The 19238-nt window shown below is 44.2% G+C and overlaps 1 protein-coding gene across 1 annotated transcript in view; it reads right to left on the bottom strand.

Annotated features, from left to right (window-relative positions):
• Nucleotides 1-1058: 1058 nt before the first annotated feature.
• The window catches only part of cxxc5a (CXXC finger protein 5a), a gene marked incomplete at its 5' end in the record, with an annotated part of 19160 nt that continues 980 nt past the window's right edge, over nt 1059-19238 (bottom strand). Inside the window, one exon of the mRNA XM_083631905.1 lies at nt 1059-1154. Coding sequence (XP_083488031.1) covers nt 1113-1154 — 42 coding nt within the window. The 3' untranslated portion in view covers nt 1059-1112. The remainder of the gene's footprint in view (nt 1155-19238) is intronic.

Raw genomic sequence — 19238 nt, forward strand, 5'->3', positions numbered from 1 at the left:
AAATAGACAAGTAGACAAACATCAGAATTGTAAATTTTGACACGAATACATGCATTCCTTTTTATTCACAAAACCAGTCCAATTTTCTAAATGAATACAAAGATCAGTTATTTTTAAAAGCTGTAGCTAACCAGCAACATAACAAAAAAAATCAAATAAAACAAATAAACAAACAAACAAACAAACGTAAAAAAAAAAATGAAATCTTGTCTCAGTGCGTTCAGTAGGGTAGACTCAGAGCAAGTGCTGTCTCTTAGTGCTATTGCCCAGAGCAATATTGGCACATGCTCAGTAGGGCCACAGTAACATAAGGGTGCCAGTTTCACTAAAGGAAAAGTTTGGAAATACATAGGAGGGAAGGGAGGTTTGATTGGGCGATTGGGGAGATTACAGTGATGATTCTGGCGGAAAGCATCTTCATCCCAGTGAAGAGTCTCTGGAATTCTGTGGAAAAGTCATTCCACGAAAGTGGAATGACTTTTTCCACTTTCGTTTCAGTCCCAAATCCACAGTTATACAGTTTGAGACATGTTCTTTGTTTTTCAAAGACAACCACCGATCCGTTTCAAAACTATATTCTTCAACAAAACGAATCGTAAAACAGACAAGGGTTTTAAGTAACATAATGGTGAAGAATTACAATGTTTGCCATTAGCCACTAGTTTTAAAATATAGATGTAAATTTACATTCTCTACACAAGTACTGTATCTTTCCACACGTGAACAACATTAACACCAAACACAGAAATTAGTTGATTGTCCACACTCAGTCCATCATTTCTGTTTGGCAATGAACAGTTCCATGTTTAAGCGACAGAAAAACCTGCTGGAAAAAGGACGAAAGGTACCAAAATGGAAACATATAAAAGGGAATGAAAGTTGCCATAGATGCTTTTCTTTATGCTTCATTTTTGGTTCAAGGAATAAGTGGGTGCATCCATTACCCGATTGATTATTATTATTATTACTTTTCATATATTTTTTCTGTTTCATTTTTTTTGTATATTTGTTGTTTGTTTGCTTATGAGCCAGTGTCTGTGCCGGAGACAATCCAAGAGGTTGGCATTGCACTTGATGGCAGAGCTTTGGGTAGAGGGAATGGAGGAGGAGTCCTACTGGAACCACCGGAACGCCGCTCCCGTAGGAAGCATCACCTTCTTGGAGAAACAGAAGACCGGAAGGGAAGGGAGAGAGGGGACAGAGGCACAGGGAGGGAGGGGAGAGAGGGGGCAGGGGCACAGGGAGGGAGGGGAGAGAGGGGGCAGGGGACAGGGAGGGAGGGGAGAGAGGGGACAGGGAGGGAGGGCACAGGGGCACAGGGAGGGAAGGGAGAGAGGGGACAGGGGCACAGGGAGGGAAGGGAGAGAGGGGACAGGGGCACAGGGAGGGAAGGGAGAGAGGGGACAGGGGCACAGGTTGGACTTGTTAATGAAAGCAGCTCTTAAAAAATGTTTTTGCAGTTATTATTACACACATTTTTATGACTGTAAAAAACTACTACTTCACAAAAAACTACCGTCCCTTCACACCCAGACACAGAGGTGCGCATACTCTGTTCCTCCTTTTCCTACACACTGTACTGCTATAATTCCTCCTCCCTCTCTCTCTCTCTCTCTCTCTCTCTCTGGATGAGTGGTATGTGTGAAATCTCTGCATCCTACACTGTCTGGCCCATCAACTGCAGCACCCCCCACCCCCCATCTCACCACACCTGGCTTCACACAAAACCCGATATGGCACATTTATTATTTAGTCGCCACACACGTGGGTCGCTCTCCCACCACCGCACCACCCCATCCAAATTGGTGATGCTGCTTTCTGTCCCCCACCCCTCTTCTCGGTGTGGTATCTTTCTGTCCCCCACCCGTCTTCTACGTGTGGTATCTTTCTGTCCCCCACCCCTCTTCTCGGTGTGGTATCTTTCTGTCCCCCACCCGTCTTCTACGTGTGGTATCTTTCTGTCCCCCACCCCTCTTCTACGTGTGGTATCTCTGTATCTGCTTGCGCTAAGCAGGAGTGGCACACATGCATGCGGCTGCAGGGCTGAGCAGAGGCCTGCCAGTCAGGAGATAGGGAGCGGCTAAGGTCCCTGGAGCTGTACGTAGCACGGTTGGCGGCGTCCTGCGAAGTGCAACTTGACTGCAGCACAGAATCTTCCGTTAGCTCCAGCTCTGCCTGGGGCGAGGCAGGAGAAGTTCGGCAAACATTTATGCACCCACACACACTCTCGCACTAACCAATATGTATTCAAGTACAGTCACACACCTCCACACACACTGACACGTTAACCAACACTCACAGTACACCCCCAAAATCGCACCAAACACTGAGGCTGTTAAACTAGAATTCTCACACACCACCTCATTCAGATTCACTTTGCCATTAATACTCCACAGCAGAAGGCTTAGGAAAGAATCACACTAGGCATCTCGCGCGCTATGCGCCTGCTCTATTGGCGTGCGTGGGTGTGTGTGTGTGTGTGTGTGTGTATCTGTGTGTGTTGCTAAAAAAATATATATATTATCAAGTTTACATGCACGCAGGTGTGTGTGTGTGTGTGCCCCTTAAGTTTACATCAGTCTTATGAAATCACTGATGACATCATCAGTGTCTTATGACATCACTGATGACATCATCAATGATGTCACAATGCTGATGATGTCATGTCACAATGCACAATTGCTCAAGTGACATCACTGATGGCATCATTTATGACATCACTGATGACATCATCGGTGGGCCAAAAAATGAAACGGTACAGACAGAGAACAGACCCACATTGCCAAATATATACTAGGGATCTTGCGCGCTATGTGCGCTCGATTCCTAGGTTCACCCGATATGCCCAGTGATTTATGACATCACTGATGATGTCATCATTGGGATTTATGACATCACTGATGATGTCACAGTCGGATTTATGACATCAGAATCAGAATCAGAAAGACTTTAATGATCCCCGGGGGGAAATTGGGACAAGTTACAGTAGCTCGCTCAATCAGTGGGATTTAATATCACTGATGATGTCACAGTGGGATTTATGACATCACAGTGGGACAATCACAGTGGGACAGAGAAACAAACAAACAGAAACAAACAGAGCCCCAGCTCCCATTTATATACTGATACTCGGGATCTCGCCTGCTACGCGCGCTCGATTCCTAGGCTCGCCCACTGCGCACATCACTGATGTCACAGTGGGATTTATGACATCACAGTGGGACAGAGAAACAAACAGAGAAACAAAGGCTACTCAGACACAAATGGCCAGACAGAGAAGACAGAAACACAGACAGAGCCCTAGCTCCCATTTATATACTGATGATATATATATATATATATATATATACTGTATATATATATATGAAGAGTTCATTTGCAAAAACAGGTATCTCCGTTTGGATTTTTTATCATTTTATATTATATATTGATGTATTTATACTATAATTAATCTATTTTTGGGAATTTTTTATTGACAATCATAACTAAAACATATTCATCTGATCATTTTCACATAAATCACCTCAATAATGTTTTCTATGTGCACTCCAGGGAGTATCAATCAGATGTTGTTTGTTCATTTTAAGAATGGCGTTTACCTGTTTTTGGAAATGAACTCTTCATATATATATATATATATAGTGTAGATGTGTGTGTGTGTGTGTGTGTGTGTGTGTGTGTGTGTGTGTGTGTGTGTGTGTGTGTGTGTGAGTGAGTGTGTGTGTGTGTGTGTGTGTGTGCGTGTGTGTGTATGTGTGTGTGTGTGTGTGTGTGTGTGTATATGCATGCGGCTGCAGCATGCACACACACACACACACACACACACACACACACACACACACACACACACTAATGAAAAAGGAAAAAGATGTAGCTGGACACACATTTTACTTTTACATTCACATTCACATATGAAGACAATGTGGCATTGTAGTATAAATAGCATAGCTACTTTGGAAGTTCAAGGAAATGTATTTTATAATTTTTGATATTAACTCATTGAGTGCCAATGACGACTATAGTCGTCAATTCAAATAGTAACGTAGAGTGCCAATGACGACTAAAGTCGTCAATTGCGTTTTTTGACGGTGGGACGTGGATCAAAGCCTGATGCATCTCCTGTGAAAGTATGGGGGATGTTGAATGTGTAAAAGCTATTTTACGGACCCATTAGGTGGCAACAGTGCTCTCCAGATTAGAGAAAGGTGAGGAAAAAAACAGAAGAAGCCGTGGGGACACGGAAACCGCATCGGTATGCATCGATATGCATGAAGCATAACGTTAGCTGTGCCTGCAGCAGCCAATCTGCTGCCACAATTGAGCCCCTCCGTCTCCGCTGCGATAGCTCCTCCACATGATTAGTTGTGGAGTTGTTATTATTCTCAGTTGGAAGCGCTGGGAGCGGGCGACAAAAACGGCGGAACGCTGTGAAAAAGCTGGGTTTTCAGTGCAGAGCAAACGCAGCAGAGAGCCACCAGAGCCACCAGAGACACACCCACGGAGGAGGGGTTTGCAGTGGAGGGGGGTGGGGCACGCAGGGCAGCATACAACACTGACCCAGACAGCAGGCTCGATGGACAGATTGGTTGGCAAACACAAGCTAGAATATCTGATGCCCACCAGCAGTAAATCAAGACCAGCAAGAAGGTGTAGGGTCTGCGCAGCAGGGGCCAGCGCTGCTGGTTGCAGCTAAAAAATATTATTTTGCCAAACAAAATTCCTTTGTTTTCGCTGTTTTATTGAAGGAAATTATTTTTGAGGTGTCACTACATCAGAAAATATTAGCTTCAGAGTCAGTGATGTGCTTGAAATGCTTCATTTCACAAAAGGCTGATTATCTCAGCTTCTAGTTTGAAACGTCTGTTTTTGCTGAAAACAACCTATCTTCTCCGGCTGATAACTAAAGAACGGAAAATGATATCAATAAACTTTTTTTTGCTGATGATACAATAGACTCTCATCGTTCTTTGGGCATGTTCGGTGTTTAATATCACACAATATTCTGTGGGCCTCGAGAAATCACTGAAAACGCTCTGAAAGGGCTGGCACTGGGAGCATCCGTTTTCCAAAAGTGGCTGGCACTCAATAGCTTACAACCTTTATATCACTAGGGATCTCACGCGCTACGCGGGCTCGATTCCTAGGCTTGCCCGCTATGCGGGCTCGCTAGCTCAGCCACTGCGCGGCCTTGCCCGTCCTGCAGCTCGCCAAGCTGGCCCTGCAGCTCGCAACTCGGCTGCTGTGTGGCCATCACTGGTGATGTCAGATTTATGACATCACTGATGATGTCATCAGTGGGATTTATGACATCACTGATGATGTCACAGTGGGATTTATGACATCACATTGGGACAGAGAAACAAACAAACAGAGAAACAAAGGCTACTCAGACACAAATGGCCCATTAGTTCACAGACGTTCGTTTGAAACCTATATTACTACCAAGCCACATTGATTTTCAGGCTCAATTAAAACATTCCTCTACTTTAGGATTAACAGAACATTGTTTGTTTGAAAGCCATTGTTTGTACTAAGACATCAAACTGAATGACAGCTGAGTTCATGGCATGCTGCCCGGGTTTCATTTACTTTAGTTTTGAACATCAAGTCCTGCGGACCAAAACGTAACCGTTTCAACTTAATGTGCTAAATTGACTCAATCTGTGCTAATCTGACAGCAGAGACATTGAAACAGTGATGTTTATCACATTATGTATAACTTACACTGCAGCCGTGGTGGGATGAGAAGCAGTTCACACATCAATCTCTATACTACATATCAATTTTTCAAAGATGTAGCAAACATTGCTTGGTGGATTTGAATATATTGAACAGATGTCTGGTTCTTATCTCAGCTGCATGTTGGATGTCCCATTCTGATGGAATGGCTGGGAATCAGCTGGTGCATAGTCTCGCCTTGCCAGGCCGCCCCACACTTTGTTTTCACGGCACCAGCACTGAAGAACGGTCTGGCAGAACCCGTTTTTGAAATTGGATGGTGCAAAAACACAGTTAGGCTTGTTCGATTATCAAGCAACCGATCATTTTTGTGGTCAGCGCTGCCCATGATACAGTGACAGCCAGCGCCTTTGCAAAATAGTGTCAGGGGTGAAATGTTGTGGAAGCAGCACGCACGCATGAGAAGAGCCTCTTAATATCAACTGGATGAATCACATAGAGTGTCAAGAGTGCTCCATCTAACTCTTTTCCATCATGAGCTTGCTAGTGTTTTGCTGCTAGCTGGACAACTGGCTTCATGGTTGTAGTTGTGTATTGTAGGTGGATTTTGAAACAGAGTGGAAGGGGAAGGAGATGGACAACACATTTGCCAGAGCCAATGGGGATTATGCAAGTGGCAAACATCCGCTATGGTAGATGAGCTGCCACATGCCCTCAGCTGAGGTAAAGTATACAAGTAGCTTGCTTAAAACAAACTGCCCCCACCCCCCTTTTTTTAAGGGACTTCCACTGTGATGTCATAAATCCCACTGTGACATCATCAGTGATGTCATAAGTGACATCATCAGTGATGTCATAAATCCCAGTGATGTTATAAATCCCACTGTGACATCATCAGTGATGTCATAAATCCCACTGTGACATCATCAGTGATGTCATAAATCCCACTGTGACATCTTCAGTGATGTCATAAATCCCACTGTGACATCATCAGTGATAACATAAATGAGCAGGATGAGCGAGCCCACGTAGCGGGCGAGCCTAGGAATCGAGCACGCGAGATCCCTATTCCCTAGTTGTTTAAATTACATTTCACTGATTTCAGACTGGTATAGGAAGTGATCTGTTTATTTACTGTAGCATAATGGAAGCACATTAATAAACACTGATAACACTAAAATACATTGTATAGTCAGGTGGTTTTTGTACGTGTGTGTGTGTGTGTGTGTGTGTGTGTGTGTGTGTGTGTGTGTGTGTGTGTGTGTGCGCACGCGTGCGTGCGTGCGTGCGCGCACATGTGTGTGTGTGTGTGTGTTTGTGTGTGAGATACAGAATCTTGTTAATCTGGTCACAGGTAAACCTGACAACAGCACACAACATGTGCATAACCTTACAGTACATAAACATATTTTTGTCATACCTGTTAATGACTGGTATTTCTTTTACATTCGAAAATTATTTCTCCATGCTCCATGTTAAGTGCTTTTGCTACTTATCCATCTCTATGATGACCTTTCTACAATAGCACTCAGGTGTTAAAAGAGGACAACAACATCTGGTGTTGCCACCACCAATGTCGAAAAACTAGGCTACACTAAACTAACTAAAGGCTGGACTGACCATGATGTAGAAGTAAAACAACATAGTTCCCTCAATGTAAGTGTTGATGCTATTTTTGTTCATGATCATGGAAGTGTCAAAGAAAATTGCACATGTTCAGCAATTCGCCTTTGCATAATAACCACAGGTTCAAACATAATGTGAGTTGTGGGTGTGAAGAGTGCATCAGTGAACATGATGATGATTTTCAAACAACACAAGTTAATTTTAGCAGCATACTGCAAAAGTGGAACTGACAGACTAATCACTGCGTCAATGAACTTTGTTTGAACTTTATGAACTTTAATGGACAGCCTAAATTGTAATGGCCTGTTAGAGTAAAGAGAGTCAATTTATGCGCCATGGCACCGCTGAGCATTCTGGGTGTTTCACGGCTTTATCGTTGGCGGTTGTGAGGATGCCCTTGTGGACAGCCACAAAGAAAAACACTAACAGACCCAATGAACACAAAACATTTCCACATACAGTACAGCATGTGGGATGTAACACGTTCTCCTTTTCACAAGGAGCAGGAAAGTAAACCTTTCCAACGGCTGAATCAAAACATCAATGACCTCCAGCTGGCTTAAACATCACTGTTTGTCTAGCTAAAGGGGGAGGCATTTTCCCAAGTGTAACCGAGTGAATGTGAGTCCTCGTGAGTCCCGAACTGGTAGCGAATAAGTTGGTTATACTCACTCCCCAGTATAAATGCCTGTTAATCAGCTCCGCCAAGGGAGCTAGCTCTCTTGGGGTTGCGGTTAGCATAGCACTTTGCAAGCGGGAGATCGGTGGATCGAATCCTGCCTCTACCCCTGGGCAAGCCCCTAACGTGGGTTGCTGCCAGAACTGGCTACACAACACGGGCTACACAAGCTTGCCATCCCTTCTACAAGTCAGTTGTGATTGATATGTAAATAGTTTATGTGACTAAGACTTTTCTTGCTAGCCAAATACAGTATACACATGTCCTAGCCCCGGCAGGAAAATTCACACACAATCTGATGCATCACAGTCTAAACGCATGACCGATATCTACTTTATAGACCGAATCACCGTGATGCCACGCTAACATCAACAGTCACTGGACAACTGAAGATTGATTTGAATTACGGAGACTTGCGTTACGGCAAACTTGTTTATTGTTTATCTCTGTTGTCATTTTCAGCCGTAACTGTAAGTTTAAAGATATATACTGTAGTTAAAGGATGGCTTTACCGGTAATCAACCCACTTTGTATCATATATAATCTCGGTAATGTAAGCACATGGGCAGTGTTTTACCTTCTCTCTGTTGCAACAGAACATCAAAATGTTATCCATGACCTTCGAAGCCACACCCAATCCACAGTTGTGGATTTGGCTGTTCTAGGCTGTTCTTGAGTCGAGGAAATGAGTTTATGAGTTGACGATTCAGTGTGAATATCAGTTTACACAGTCCGAAATTTCGAATTTTTAATATGCCATTTGGGAAAAAAATCGTCACGCACAGAAAACCTTGAACACTCAGTCCGATGCGTTTTATTATTATGTTCGTCGTTCGAAGTCCTCGCCTGTATACTGGACACAAGGCTCCATCAATGCTCACATTCACCTCGCCAAGCCGGCTGTGGTGTGCTAAGGCCGGGTGCTGCAGCACAGCGCTCCCTGGGGATAGAGAGCAGAGAGGGAGAGGGAGAGGGAGAGAGGGTGGTGAGCGAGCCGCTCAGACTGGACTCCAGCCGAGCGGGACTCGGCCAGTTGTTCCTCCGCGGCTTATTTTCGACTTGCATCTTGCATGTGTGACAAACTGCGAGCTTTGCGTCTTCTTCACTGACTGTGAACTGAGGAAATGCTGGCGCGTGTGTGTGGTGGCTGCATCCTTTAGTTTTGACCCCGGTCTCCAGGGGGTCTTTCAAGATCGAAGACCCCAGTCTCCCCTAACCATAACTCTAACCACACCCACCCAATGCCTAAACCTAAGTCCCCCCCGGGTGGTACTACCGTCCCCTGGGTGATACTACTGTACTTCCCAAATCGCTGTGGACAACGAGCCCTTGACCTTTGCCTGAACCCACAGGTGCAGAGTGCTGTGTATCATAAAACACTCTAGGCTCTGCGTTATGGAAGTTGCCAAAGGCGCTTGAGAAAGCGGTTCGGAGTGAGTGTGAACGTGTTGGTTGAGTAGACCAATAGCCTTGATGCTTCACATCAGTTACTTTCTTGTGGATGAATTCAGGCCTTTTCACGTGGACTAGAGATGCGCGGATGAGCTTTTATGCCATCCTAATCCGCGTGTATGCATGAACCGTCCGCCCGCCATAAATCCGCGCAAATTATTTCATACTATTTATAGATCCGCGCCCGCCATGCATCCGACGATATAAACGCTATAAAACGCTATAAAAGGAGCGAACTTACGGTTTCTGCTGCCGTTGGTGCGATCGCTGCAGTCCAAGACTCCAAATAAACTTCCATCCTGTATTATGTCCAGTCCACCACTTGCCCTCATGTAGTTTACTCGGCTAACGCTATAGCTTTAAGTTTAGTTTACTTGATTGCCTCATTGTATGGGGAAATACGAAGGCGTCTTCTCTTCAAACACGTCTTCAGCGGAGATTCCTTTTTGAGGGTGACATCATTGACCATATATGGACGAAAGGTGGAGCATAGCGACCTAGCACATGGCTATTGTTGTGTTTACGGCCGTGGGTCCTTTGGGAGATCTACAATAGGCGACTAAGAATGTGTGCAGCCTGACGAAAAATGTAGCTTAAAATACGTTCATAGACTAGAGAACGTAATTAATATTATTGTTCCTCATTAATGATACATCGTTTCAACCGCCCGCAACCCATCCGCTATTAATCAGAATGTTTATTTTTATGATCCTGCCCGCCCGCGAGTCGGGATATCCGCGTTCAGCGCGGTTATAACTGCGGCCCGCGCATCACTAACGTGGACCCTAAAGGCTTGGGCATAGTACAAGCACTGCACCGCAAGGCGGAGCTCCGCAGATCGCGCAGGACCGAAGCTTTCATGCTCAGAGCACCACTGGTTACATTGTAAACGGCCCATGAAAAGTAAATGAAACGCCATTATGTTCAGTACTCACTCAAACGACTATCAGCACATGTATAGAATCGCCAAACTTGTTTTTACTGAATAGGCCCTGAATAGGCCTAATTGTGCTGATCTCTCTCTCTCAACACAGCACATTATGACTAAAAACGAACAGTTAGAAATCAAAGTTTTACCACACGGGTCAAGAAATGTGGTCAAAATACGGCTCAGTGTACTTACTTCTTAATTGAATTTATTTCCCTGTGTCTTCTGCAAAGCGCAGCCCTCCCCGGGAGCTGCGCGCTGCTAGAAAGATCTTCCTACACGCGCTTGCGGTTGCGGAGGGCTCACCCCCCGACGCGTCTAGTGTGATGACGTCATATTTGCAGCGTGCCGCTCGCGCCTGTAAACGCGCCTGGAGCATTCCTGGCCTTTAGTGTTGGTGGACTGCCGCCTAATATTACACTCATAATGTCACTGTCTCTCTCACACACTACGAGTCAAAAGTCTGGACATGCACATTTTTCTTTATTCGCCGAAAAGACCAAATTATGCCCCCTATGCCGAAAAGACCAAATTATGCCCCCATTTTTTTTTCTTTTTTTTTTTTTACTATTAATAACTATCTTTTATTTTAGATTCTGGAAGGTAGCCACCTTTTGCCTTGATGGTAAGGCAACCGCTTTGGGAAGAAATTCATACATGAGAATCAACTTCACTATTTATATCATCGTACTGTAAAGCAAATAATCTCTGTCTGTCTGTCTGTCTGTCTGTCTGTCTCTGTCCTTCACATTATCTTTGTCTGTGTGTCTTTCAAATCTCGTGAACCGTTCATCCGATCTACTTCACACTTGACGGGTGTATTGCTGGGACATACAGTGTCGGATTTGGTGCAATTTGGACATGCAACATTATGTTCAATATTTAAAATAAAATGAACAAGCGAACAGCACTCTGTGTGCAGCAGTGCTGTAGCTGTAGTACTGCAGTAGTTTGTCTAAAAAGCAGATTTTAAGCATTTAAGCAGGAGCCTTTAGATCAAAATGCCTTTAAGATCATGAAAAACATACTACATTCCAATCAGGTGTGTCCAAACTTTTGACTTTATTGTGAATACACTGCTGTTGGTGCAATCCAGTTATCAATTGGCTTGGCTTGGCTGATTTCCTGCTTGCTAGTCTCTCCCCCCCCCCCCCCCCCCCCCCTCTCTCTCTCTCTCTCTTCCTTAGCTGCCTCTGTCCACTCCAACTTGTCTCTCTGTCTGCCCAGCAACTTGCCACAGATCATGCGTCTCGGTGTCAGTCTGCCCGCCTGTCAGTTTGCATGTGTCTCTGCTATCCTGATCGTCTGGTGTACGGTGTCTGTGTGTGTGTGTGTGTGTGTGTGTGTGTGTGTGTGTGTGTGTGTGTGTGTGTGCGCGCGCCTGTGCATGTATGTGTGTACGGTGTGTGGGAGTTAGGGAGGAGGATCGAGGGGGAATACGCTGCTCCCATGTCTACATGCCTGATACCGGCAAAGTGGCCCCCAACAAGCCCAACACACTTGTATGTTGGCTTTGTCTGAGCGTACAGACATGGTCTGTGATGCGACCAGTGAATTTCATTGCAAAATATACATTATAGTATAGACATTGATCTTTATACTATACTATGAGTTTTATAAACTTTTAGTTCATAAAAGTTTACATTTGTCTGTATAATAATTAGTAATTGTATGTACAATAGTATAAAAGGTATTCACCAATAGTCAATGTAAACAAAAACAAAATGATGATCTGTTGTCACTTAGTCTTACATCTGTTGTTTTGCAGTTGTATGCTTTGGCAAACACATATGTTATTTCAATGAAGGCCATTTAATTGAAAAAAGAAATTGAAAATTGAGTGTCCAAACACAAAACCTCAACACTGATGTTTTTATTTGTATCCCATTATATTATTTTAAATATTACACACACACATAGAGACATATCCTGGATGAAATAGCTACATTAACATACAAATGAAAACATAGTGGACTACAATTCCCGAACTCACTCTCTCTCTCTCTCTCTCTCTCTCTCTCTCTCTCTCTCTCTCTCTCTCTCTCTCTCTCGCTCTCTCTCCTCCTTTCTCCCTCAGTGAGGAGCAGCAGCGACGAGACTGACACCACTGGAGGGTATTCAGACATGCAGTAGAAAGGACCTGCTTCTCTCCCAGAATAAATCCAGACATCTTCAGCCGGTGAGCTATGAGGTGGCAAAGGCCTCGGCATGCTAACTCCCCCTCGCTTGCCAATTTCACGCTCCTCTTTGAGCTGCAATGATCTTTCAATGGAAACCGTCAACACCCTTAAAGTATGCACATAGCTGCTGGACTACACTCACTCACTCACTCACTCACTCACTCTCTCTCACACACACACACACACACACACACACACACACACACACACACACACACACACAAACACAAACAAACATAAACCTTCATAAACATAAACGTTCATAAACAAAACCAAGAAATGTCATCCAGTGTCCACTCACATCACACATAAAGATGCTGCACAGCAATCCACACAATACAGCAAACCATTAGTCCGCTGACCACAAGACACACGTAAAAAAAAAAGCCTCTTTAGAGACCGCACACTCAGTTTAACAGCCACAGTGCCACTCTATCTCTGTTTGATGCTGGTAGGGTGGTGTGTGTGTGTGTGTGTGTGTGTGTGTGTGTGTGTGTGTGTGTGTGTGTGTGTGTGTGTGTGTGTGTTAGGGTGTGCCATATTGTATTGTTCATAATACCGGTATATCTCATATTCATATAGTCAAAATTCCTATCGTGATATTGTGATGATGGCAGCTTTCTGACTTGTTGATGTAATGACGTCACACTGTTATGGCGGGAACACACCATAAGCGGACGCAGTTTCATTTCGGTGTCACAGTTTAGACCGATCACACCGGCCGCGTCTCGTTTCCGCATCTGGTCTATTTTTGACGTGGGCCGCGAGGCATGAAGTCAGTACATGTTGTGACCGGCGCAGAGCAAAGCAGAGCGCTTCTGGTGTGAATGGCCAGGCTCCTGCTCGATGCCTCTGTAACGCGCTGCGTCTGAGACATTTCTGGTGTGTTCCCGCCGTTACGCTGCGTAACGGTGTGCGGTGTGACATAAACGCGGTGTGTAAATTAAACTGGTTTTATGCTTACGCGAAATCGCCTGCACCGAGGGGTCGCCACAGCTGGCCGTCCTATCGGTGAAGCTCGGCGGAGGGGGGCGTGCAGCTCCTCGAAAATGTGACTCCGCGGCATCAGCGCGGACATGACGTGACCAGCACGAGAGCTGTGATTGGCCGTTGCCTTGGGCCGCGCACGTATCCACTGACGTACTTGTTTTGAGGAATGAGGAAATGCCATTTCCTCATTTAACAGTGCTTGTCCCTCATCTAGCAAAGCCTTCTGCAGGCTCCCCAGAATGAGTTTTGAAATGGAGGGACAATAAAATGTCCCCCCACCAACATGATTGCAAGTTCTGTAAACAACAAGCTTCAGCTCTGCTACGTTCGGCGTCCTGTGTGAACAAGGGCTTAGGCCGTGTGTCCATATGGCGTCTATTCCTGACATTTAAACGCTAGAAGTACGCTGGGGAGCGCTGACCCTAGCGCACAATATGCAAGGAAGCAGTCTGAAAGTAACGTTAGCTCAGCAGCGGTAGCTAGCTTGATAGCTGACAGCTAACATTAGCTAACAACACACGTACAGTGATTTAGCGCAACACTCACAAGAAATATTCAGTGTCCAGCCAATCTGCTCCCACAATTGACCCTTTCTGTCTCTGTGATAGTTTCTCCATATGATTAGTTGCATGAAACGGTGCGCCCGACACCAGCGTCTTTCTGAAAAGTTCAGATATTTTCAGCTGGAAGCGCGCACAAAAAACTCGGAGCACTCTAAAAATCTCTCTAGACGGCATACGGCCGTCTCTAGACGGCCGTATGCACCCGCATACGCTCTCCCCACATTGGAAACAACTGAAAAAAGACGCTGGAGCTTAGGAAAAGAAGCTATATGGACACATGGCCTTATTCTGTTGCAATTGTGTTCTTGAAATTAAATAATAAAATGTTTTTCAGTATTTTGTCAAATTGTCAACAATATCGCAGAAAAATCGTGATATAATTTTAGGGCCATATTGCCCAACCCTTGTGTATGTGTGCGCATGTGTGTGTTTTTGCGTATGTATGTATGTGTACATGTGCATGTGTGGTGTGTGGTTGTGTGTGTGTGTGTGTGTGTGTGTGTGTGTGTGTGTGTGTGTGTGTGTGTGTGTGTGTGTGTGTGTGTGTGTGTGTGTGTGTGTGTGTGTGTGTGTGTGTGTGTGTGTGTGTGTGTGTGTGTGTGTGTGTGTGTGTACGTACAACACTGAGAGACTATTTGAGCTACAGCTGTGACTCAATGTCCCCCTATAAGCCATGATGGTGATCTTCTGCTCTGGCCCAGGTGCTGTCCAAGACGCCCTGAATGTGCACAACTGTTAAGCAGAAAATGCAATAGCCTATCTCTTTAGCAGTGGCTCAGTCTGCACCACAATACCAAAAAATATATATCTATATAACACAAAGATAATCCACTCATTATTTATATTATATATATATATATATATATATATATATATATATATATATATATATATATATATATATATATATATATATATATACATTTATTTATATCTGTAATATAACACAAAGATAATCCACTCGTTATTGATATTTTGGGATTTCCTGCTGACTCTGGCCTCCACGTTCTTCCCTGACACAGCAGATCCTCTGTGAATCTCATCATGTGACATTTAGCTTGTACTGATGACATCACGCTCACTGACAGTGTGGTCCCGCCTGTATTCTCTGATCTAATCACCTGCTGAACAAGAGCTGTTGACTTAATAACAAAGCCATTTGAGACAGCTATTGGCTGGCTAATGGGAAATGTATGAGTGTATGAGGACAAATAAAAAGCAGGCAAAATTGAAAATGTTGCACTGCTGTTAAAGCTCTGTATAGTCAAAGGGGGGAAAAGGCCATACAGTTGTATGTACAGAGCTTTTCTCACACTAGGGGTTGTGAAAAGATGTTTAAAACAGGCTGCAGACCAGTTTCTGCTGGATGCCCCTTAAAGGAGAATACTGGTGCCATTTAGAGTTACAGCCCATTTACTAGTGTCTGTCTAGTTTACATTTCCCCAATGGTTTTGCAATGCATGCTAATTAGATTTGAACATTTACTGGTTTTAAAATACAAACTTTGCGGTGTCAAACCTAGCTTGACATGTTTTTGAGGGATTATTTCCTGGCGGAGACGTGGATTTCTTCCCGTGGGTGTCAGGTGATTGAGAGTGAGGCTTGATGCGTTCTGTGTGGGTAGATGCGTGGGAGCTGCAGGCAGCCATTCGTGTACCTTGGCATTCATGCTTCTTGTGCTTCTCATAGCGACCGGCGACCGCATACCTGCAACCTCCAGCACTTTAGTGGCGCTGTGCACAATCTCAGCTCTCCACAGCCCACGACCAGGAGAAATAACACCACTAGAATCATGCAGTATGTCTCTGTCATTGTTGTGTCTCTGTGTTGTTGTTGTTGTTGTTGTTGTTTACATTTGAAAGTTGGTCACCATCTACTTCAATCATTTGGAAGAATTCTGCAACATTGTTTTTCTGTGAAACTCCACAAATGTTTGGCTAAAAACTGCACCCGTCCTTCCATCTACATGGGGGTGAGTAGATAATGACTGAATTTTCATTTTTGGGTGAACTTATCCTTTAAGCATAGCATAATGCAATAATCCACGCATTGCTATAAAACGGTCAACTTGGGCAACAGTAATGATGAAATAGAAACTTTGACAAAGCCATTATCTAGTTCTCTAGGATTTTCTAGTTTTGGGGCATTTTCAAGTCTGTAGAAGTTGTTTTTCATACTGCACACAAATGAAAGGCATTAAACTGCTTCTTCTGAAAATGAGCTTCAACTACATTGAATTTGTGCAGAAGACACTACCAATGAATGTAAAGGAGAGGGCCAACCTAGACAATTGGTATAAACTAAAATGCACACACACACATACTGTATTTTAGCCTGGGTCCCAAGGCAAGACCAGACTGAAACGTAAATTGCTTTACGGGTACATTCAATAAATTAATAAGTAGCACAGTGTATCAAGGTCTCACGAGTCAAGAATTTTTGCAAGGTAATTACAAAATATATCATTAACAAATTCAATAATCATAGTGCTTTTACACTCATTAAACAAAATTGAGCCTTGGCAAGTTTATGGTACCCTGGAGTTCCTTTCAGTGGCATATGAGGTGGCCATTGGCAACATCAGCAGACAGTGACGTTATAAGCAGCATGACCTATATCAACAACCTCATTCATGAATATTTAAGACCCCTTGAGTTTGGCATCACTGATGTGAATGACTGCTATTAGACTAACTGCCACGAGCACATAAACAACAAATCATTAAAAAAAATCCCTCACCAACAGAGAATCTTACCACCTAGATAGCAAGCTTACACGTTTCACCACGATTTGATGAATCATGAATAGAGGGACAAAAGAAAGCTCTCAACAATTTGCACCTGCATGAGAACGATAGCACACTGAAAGACAACATGCTGGTATTCAGGGCCGAGACGCATCAGCTAAACCATTCTCAACATGTAAGAAAGTCATGCTCTTTCAGCCACAATGGCCCATGACCAATGTGTGAGGCAGCAAGTCCAGCCCCTGTACTATAAAGCTAAATAAATGTGTGTGTGTGTGTGTGTGTGTGTGTGTGTGTGTGTGTGTGTGTGTGTGTGTGTGTGTGTGCGTGTGCGTGTGCGTGTGCGCGTTATTTTAGCAGTTTTGGTTGGGAATTTTGGTTAAGGAGCATTTAATTGTGGATTGACTGTGGATTTCAACCTACAATATCTTGCCAATCTATCATCCTCAACATCAAAAACAGAAAGAAATAAAAATGTCAAACACAAGTCCAGTTTCTAAGCGGAACAGTGTAAATTAGACCAATGGCCTCTCTGATGACTATGACAGTCACCTATTGATATATTGTGGAATGCCAAAGTAACACTATTATATCGGAGTCACAAATGTTTATGTTCATTTCTTTGTGATGGCCTGTTTCTTGAAATTGGCTTTATGTGTAAAACTGTGACCTTGGTCAATCTCTCACTAAGGATTGGATTGGGGCCAAGGAGTGTAACGCAGACAGGAAGTTTGCGTTAAGGAGTGTAACGCAGACAGGAAGTTTGCGTTAAGGAGTGTAACGCAGACAGGAAGTTTGCATTAAGGAGTGTAACGCAGACAGGAAGTTTGCATTAAGGAGTGTAACGCAGACAGGAAGTTTGCGTTAAGGAGTGTAACGCAGACAGGAAGTTTGCGTTAAGGAGTGTAACGCAGACAGGAAGTTTGCATTAAGGAGTGTAACGCAGACAGGAAGTTTGCGTTAAGGAGTGTAACGCAGACAGGAAGTTTGCGTTAAGGAGTGTAACGCAGACAGGAAGTTTGCATTAAGGAGTGTAACGCAGACAGGAAGTTTGCATTAAGGAGTGTAACGCAGACAGGAAGTTTGCGTTAAGGAGTGTAACGCAGACAGGAAGTTTGCATTAAGGAGTGTAACGCAGACAGGAAGTTTGCATTAAGGAGTGTAACGCAGACAGGAAGTTTGCGTTAAGGAGTGTAACGCAGACAGGAAGTTTGCGTTAAGGAGTGTAACGCAGACAGGAAGTTTGCATTAAGGAGTGTAACGCAGACAGGAAGTTTGCGTTAAGGAGTGTAACGCAGACAGGAAGTTTGCGTTAAGGAGTGTAACGCAGACAGGAAGTTTGCGTTAAGGAGTGTAACGCAGACAGGAAGTTTGCGTTAAGGAGTGTAACGCAGACAGGAAGTTTGCATTAAGGAGTGTAACGCAGACAGGAAGTTTGCGTTAAGGAGTGTAACGCAGACAGGAAGTTTGCGTTAAGGAGTGTAACGCAGACAGGAAGTTTGTGTTAAGGAGTGTAACGCAGACAGGAAGTTTGCGTTAAGGAGTGTAACGCAGACAGGAAGTTTGCATTAAGGAGTGTAACGCAGACAGGAAGTTTGCGTTAAGGAGTGTAACGCAGACAGGAAGTTTGCGTTAAGGAGTGTAACACAGACAGGAAGTTTGTGGGGCCATTTAGCCAAGCCATGCCACCGGAGAGTAGGACAGCGGCAGCGAGGGGGGTGCCTGTGCCACACTGACACCTGGTGCTGCAGATGACAGCCCCATGGCCAGATGGACCATGTTACACGCACGCACGCACAAACACACGCACACATGCGCACATACATGTACACACAAACGCATACTGTACACACATTCATAAATACTCCACCTCTACCTCCACACACGTTTGCACGTTTCTTTACTACAAGCAGATGCGTGCTGTAGATGCGTGCAAATAGAAAATACAACAACTACGTACTGTACTCAGCACTAACTCAAACAAAAGTACAGCCAATCTTCTTGTAGCCACTGAATGAGCAATGGCCACCAATCAAGAGATGTGGGCAGTGTGATGCTGTGAGTATGGAGGACAGATTAAAGAGACCCCATGGTGCATGCCTAGCCAGCATATATCCTCCACTCTCCTCACCACCTGTCATTTCCCTGTTGTAAGCCTCACGCTACCAGAAAGCCCCTCTAGTCTGTACCACTCCCCTTAAAGGGGAATAGCATTCAGGTATGCAACCGTCAATGGGAGAATTGTGTGGACAAACATAATGTTTGAGTTTTAATAGCCACCTCCAATTCTTTATCTGTGGCCCAGCTCCCGATTTTACATCTCAGTGACAACAAGCTCAGTTCTTAGCTCTGTGGTTTCTGACTTTGGGCGAGAGTTGTTCATGTATCCAAATAC

Source organism: Poromitra crassiceps (genome assembly GCF_964638095.1).
Source record: "Poromitra crassiceps genome assembly, chromosome: 1".
In the NCBI taxonomy this organism is placed as follows: Eukaryota; Metazoa; Chordata; class Actinopteri; order Beryciformes; family Melamphaidae; genus Poromitra; species Poromitra crassiceps.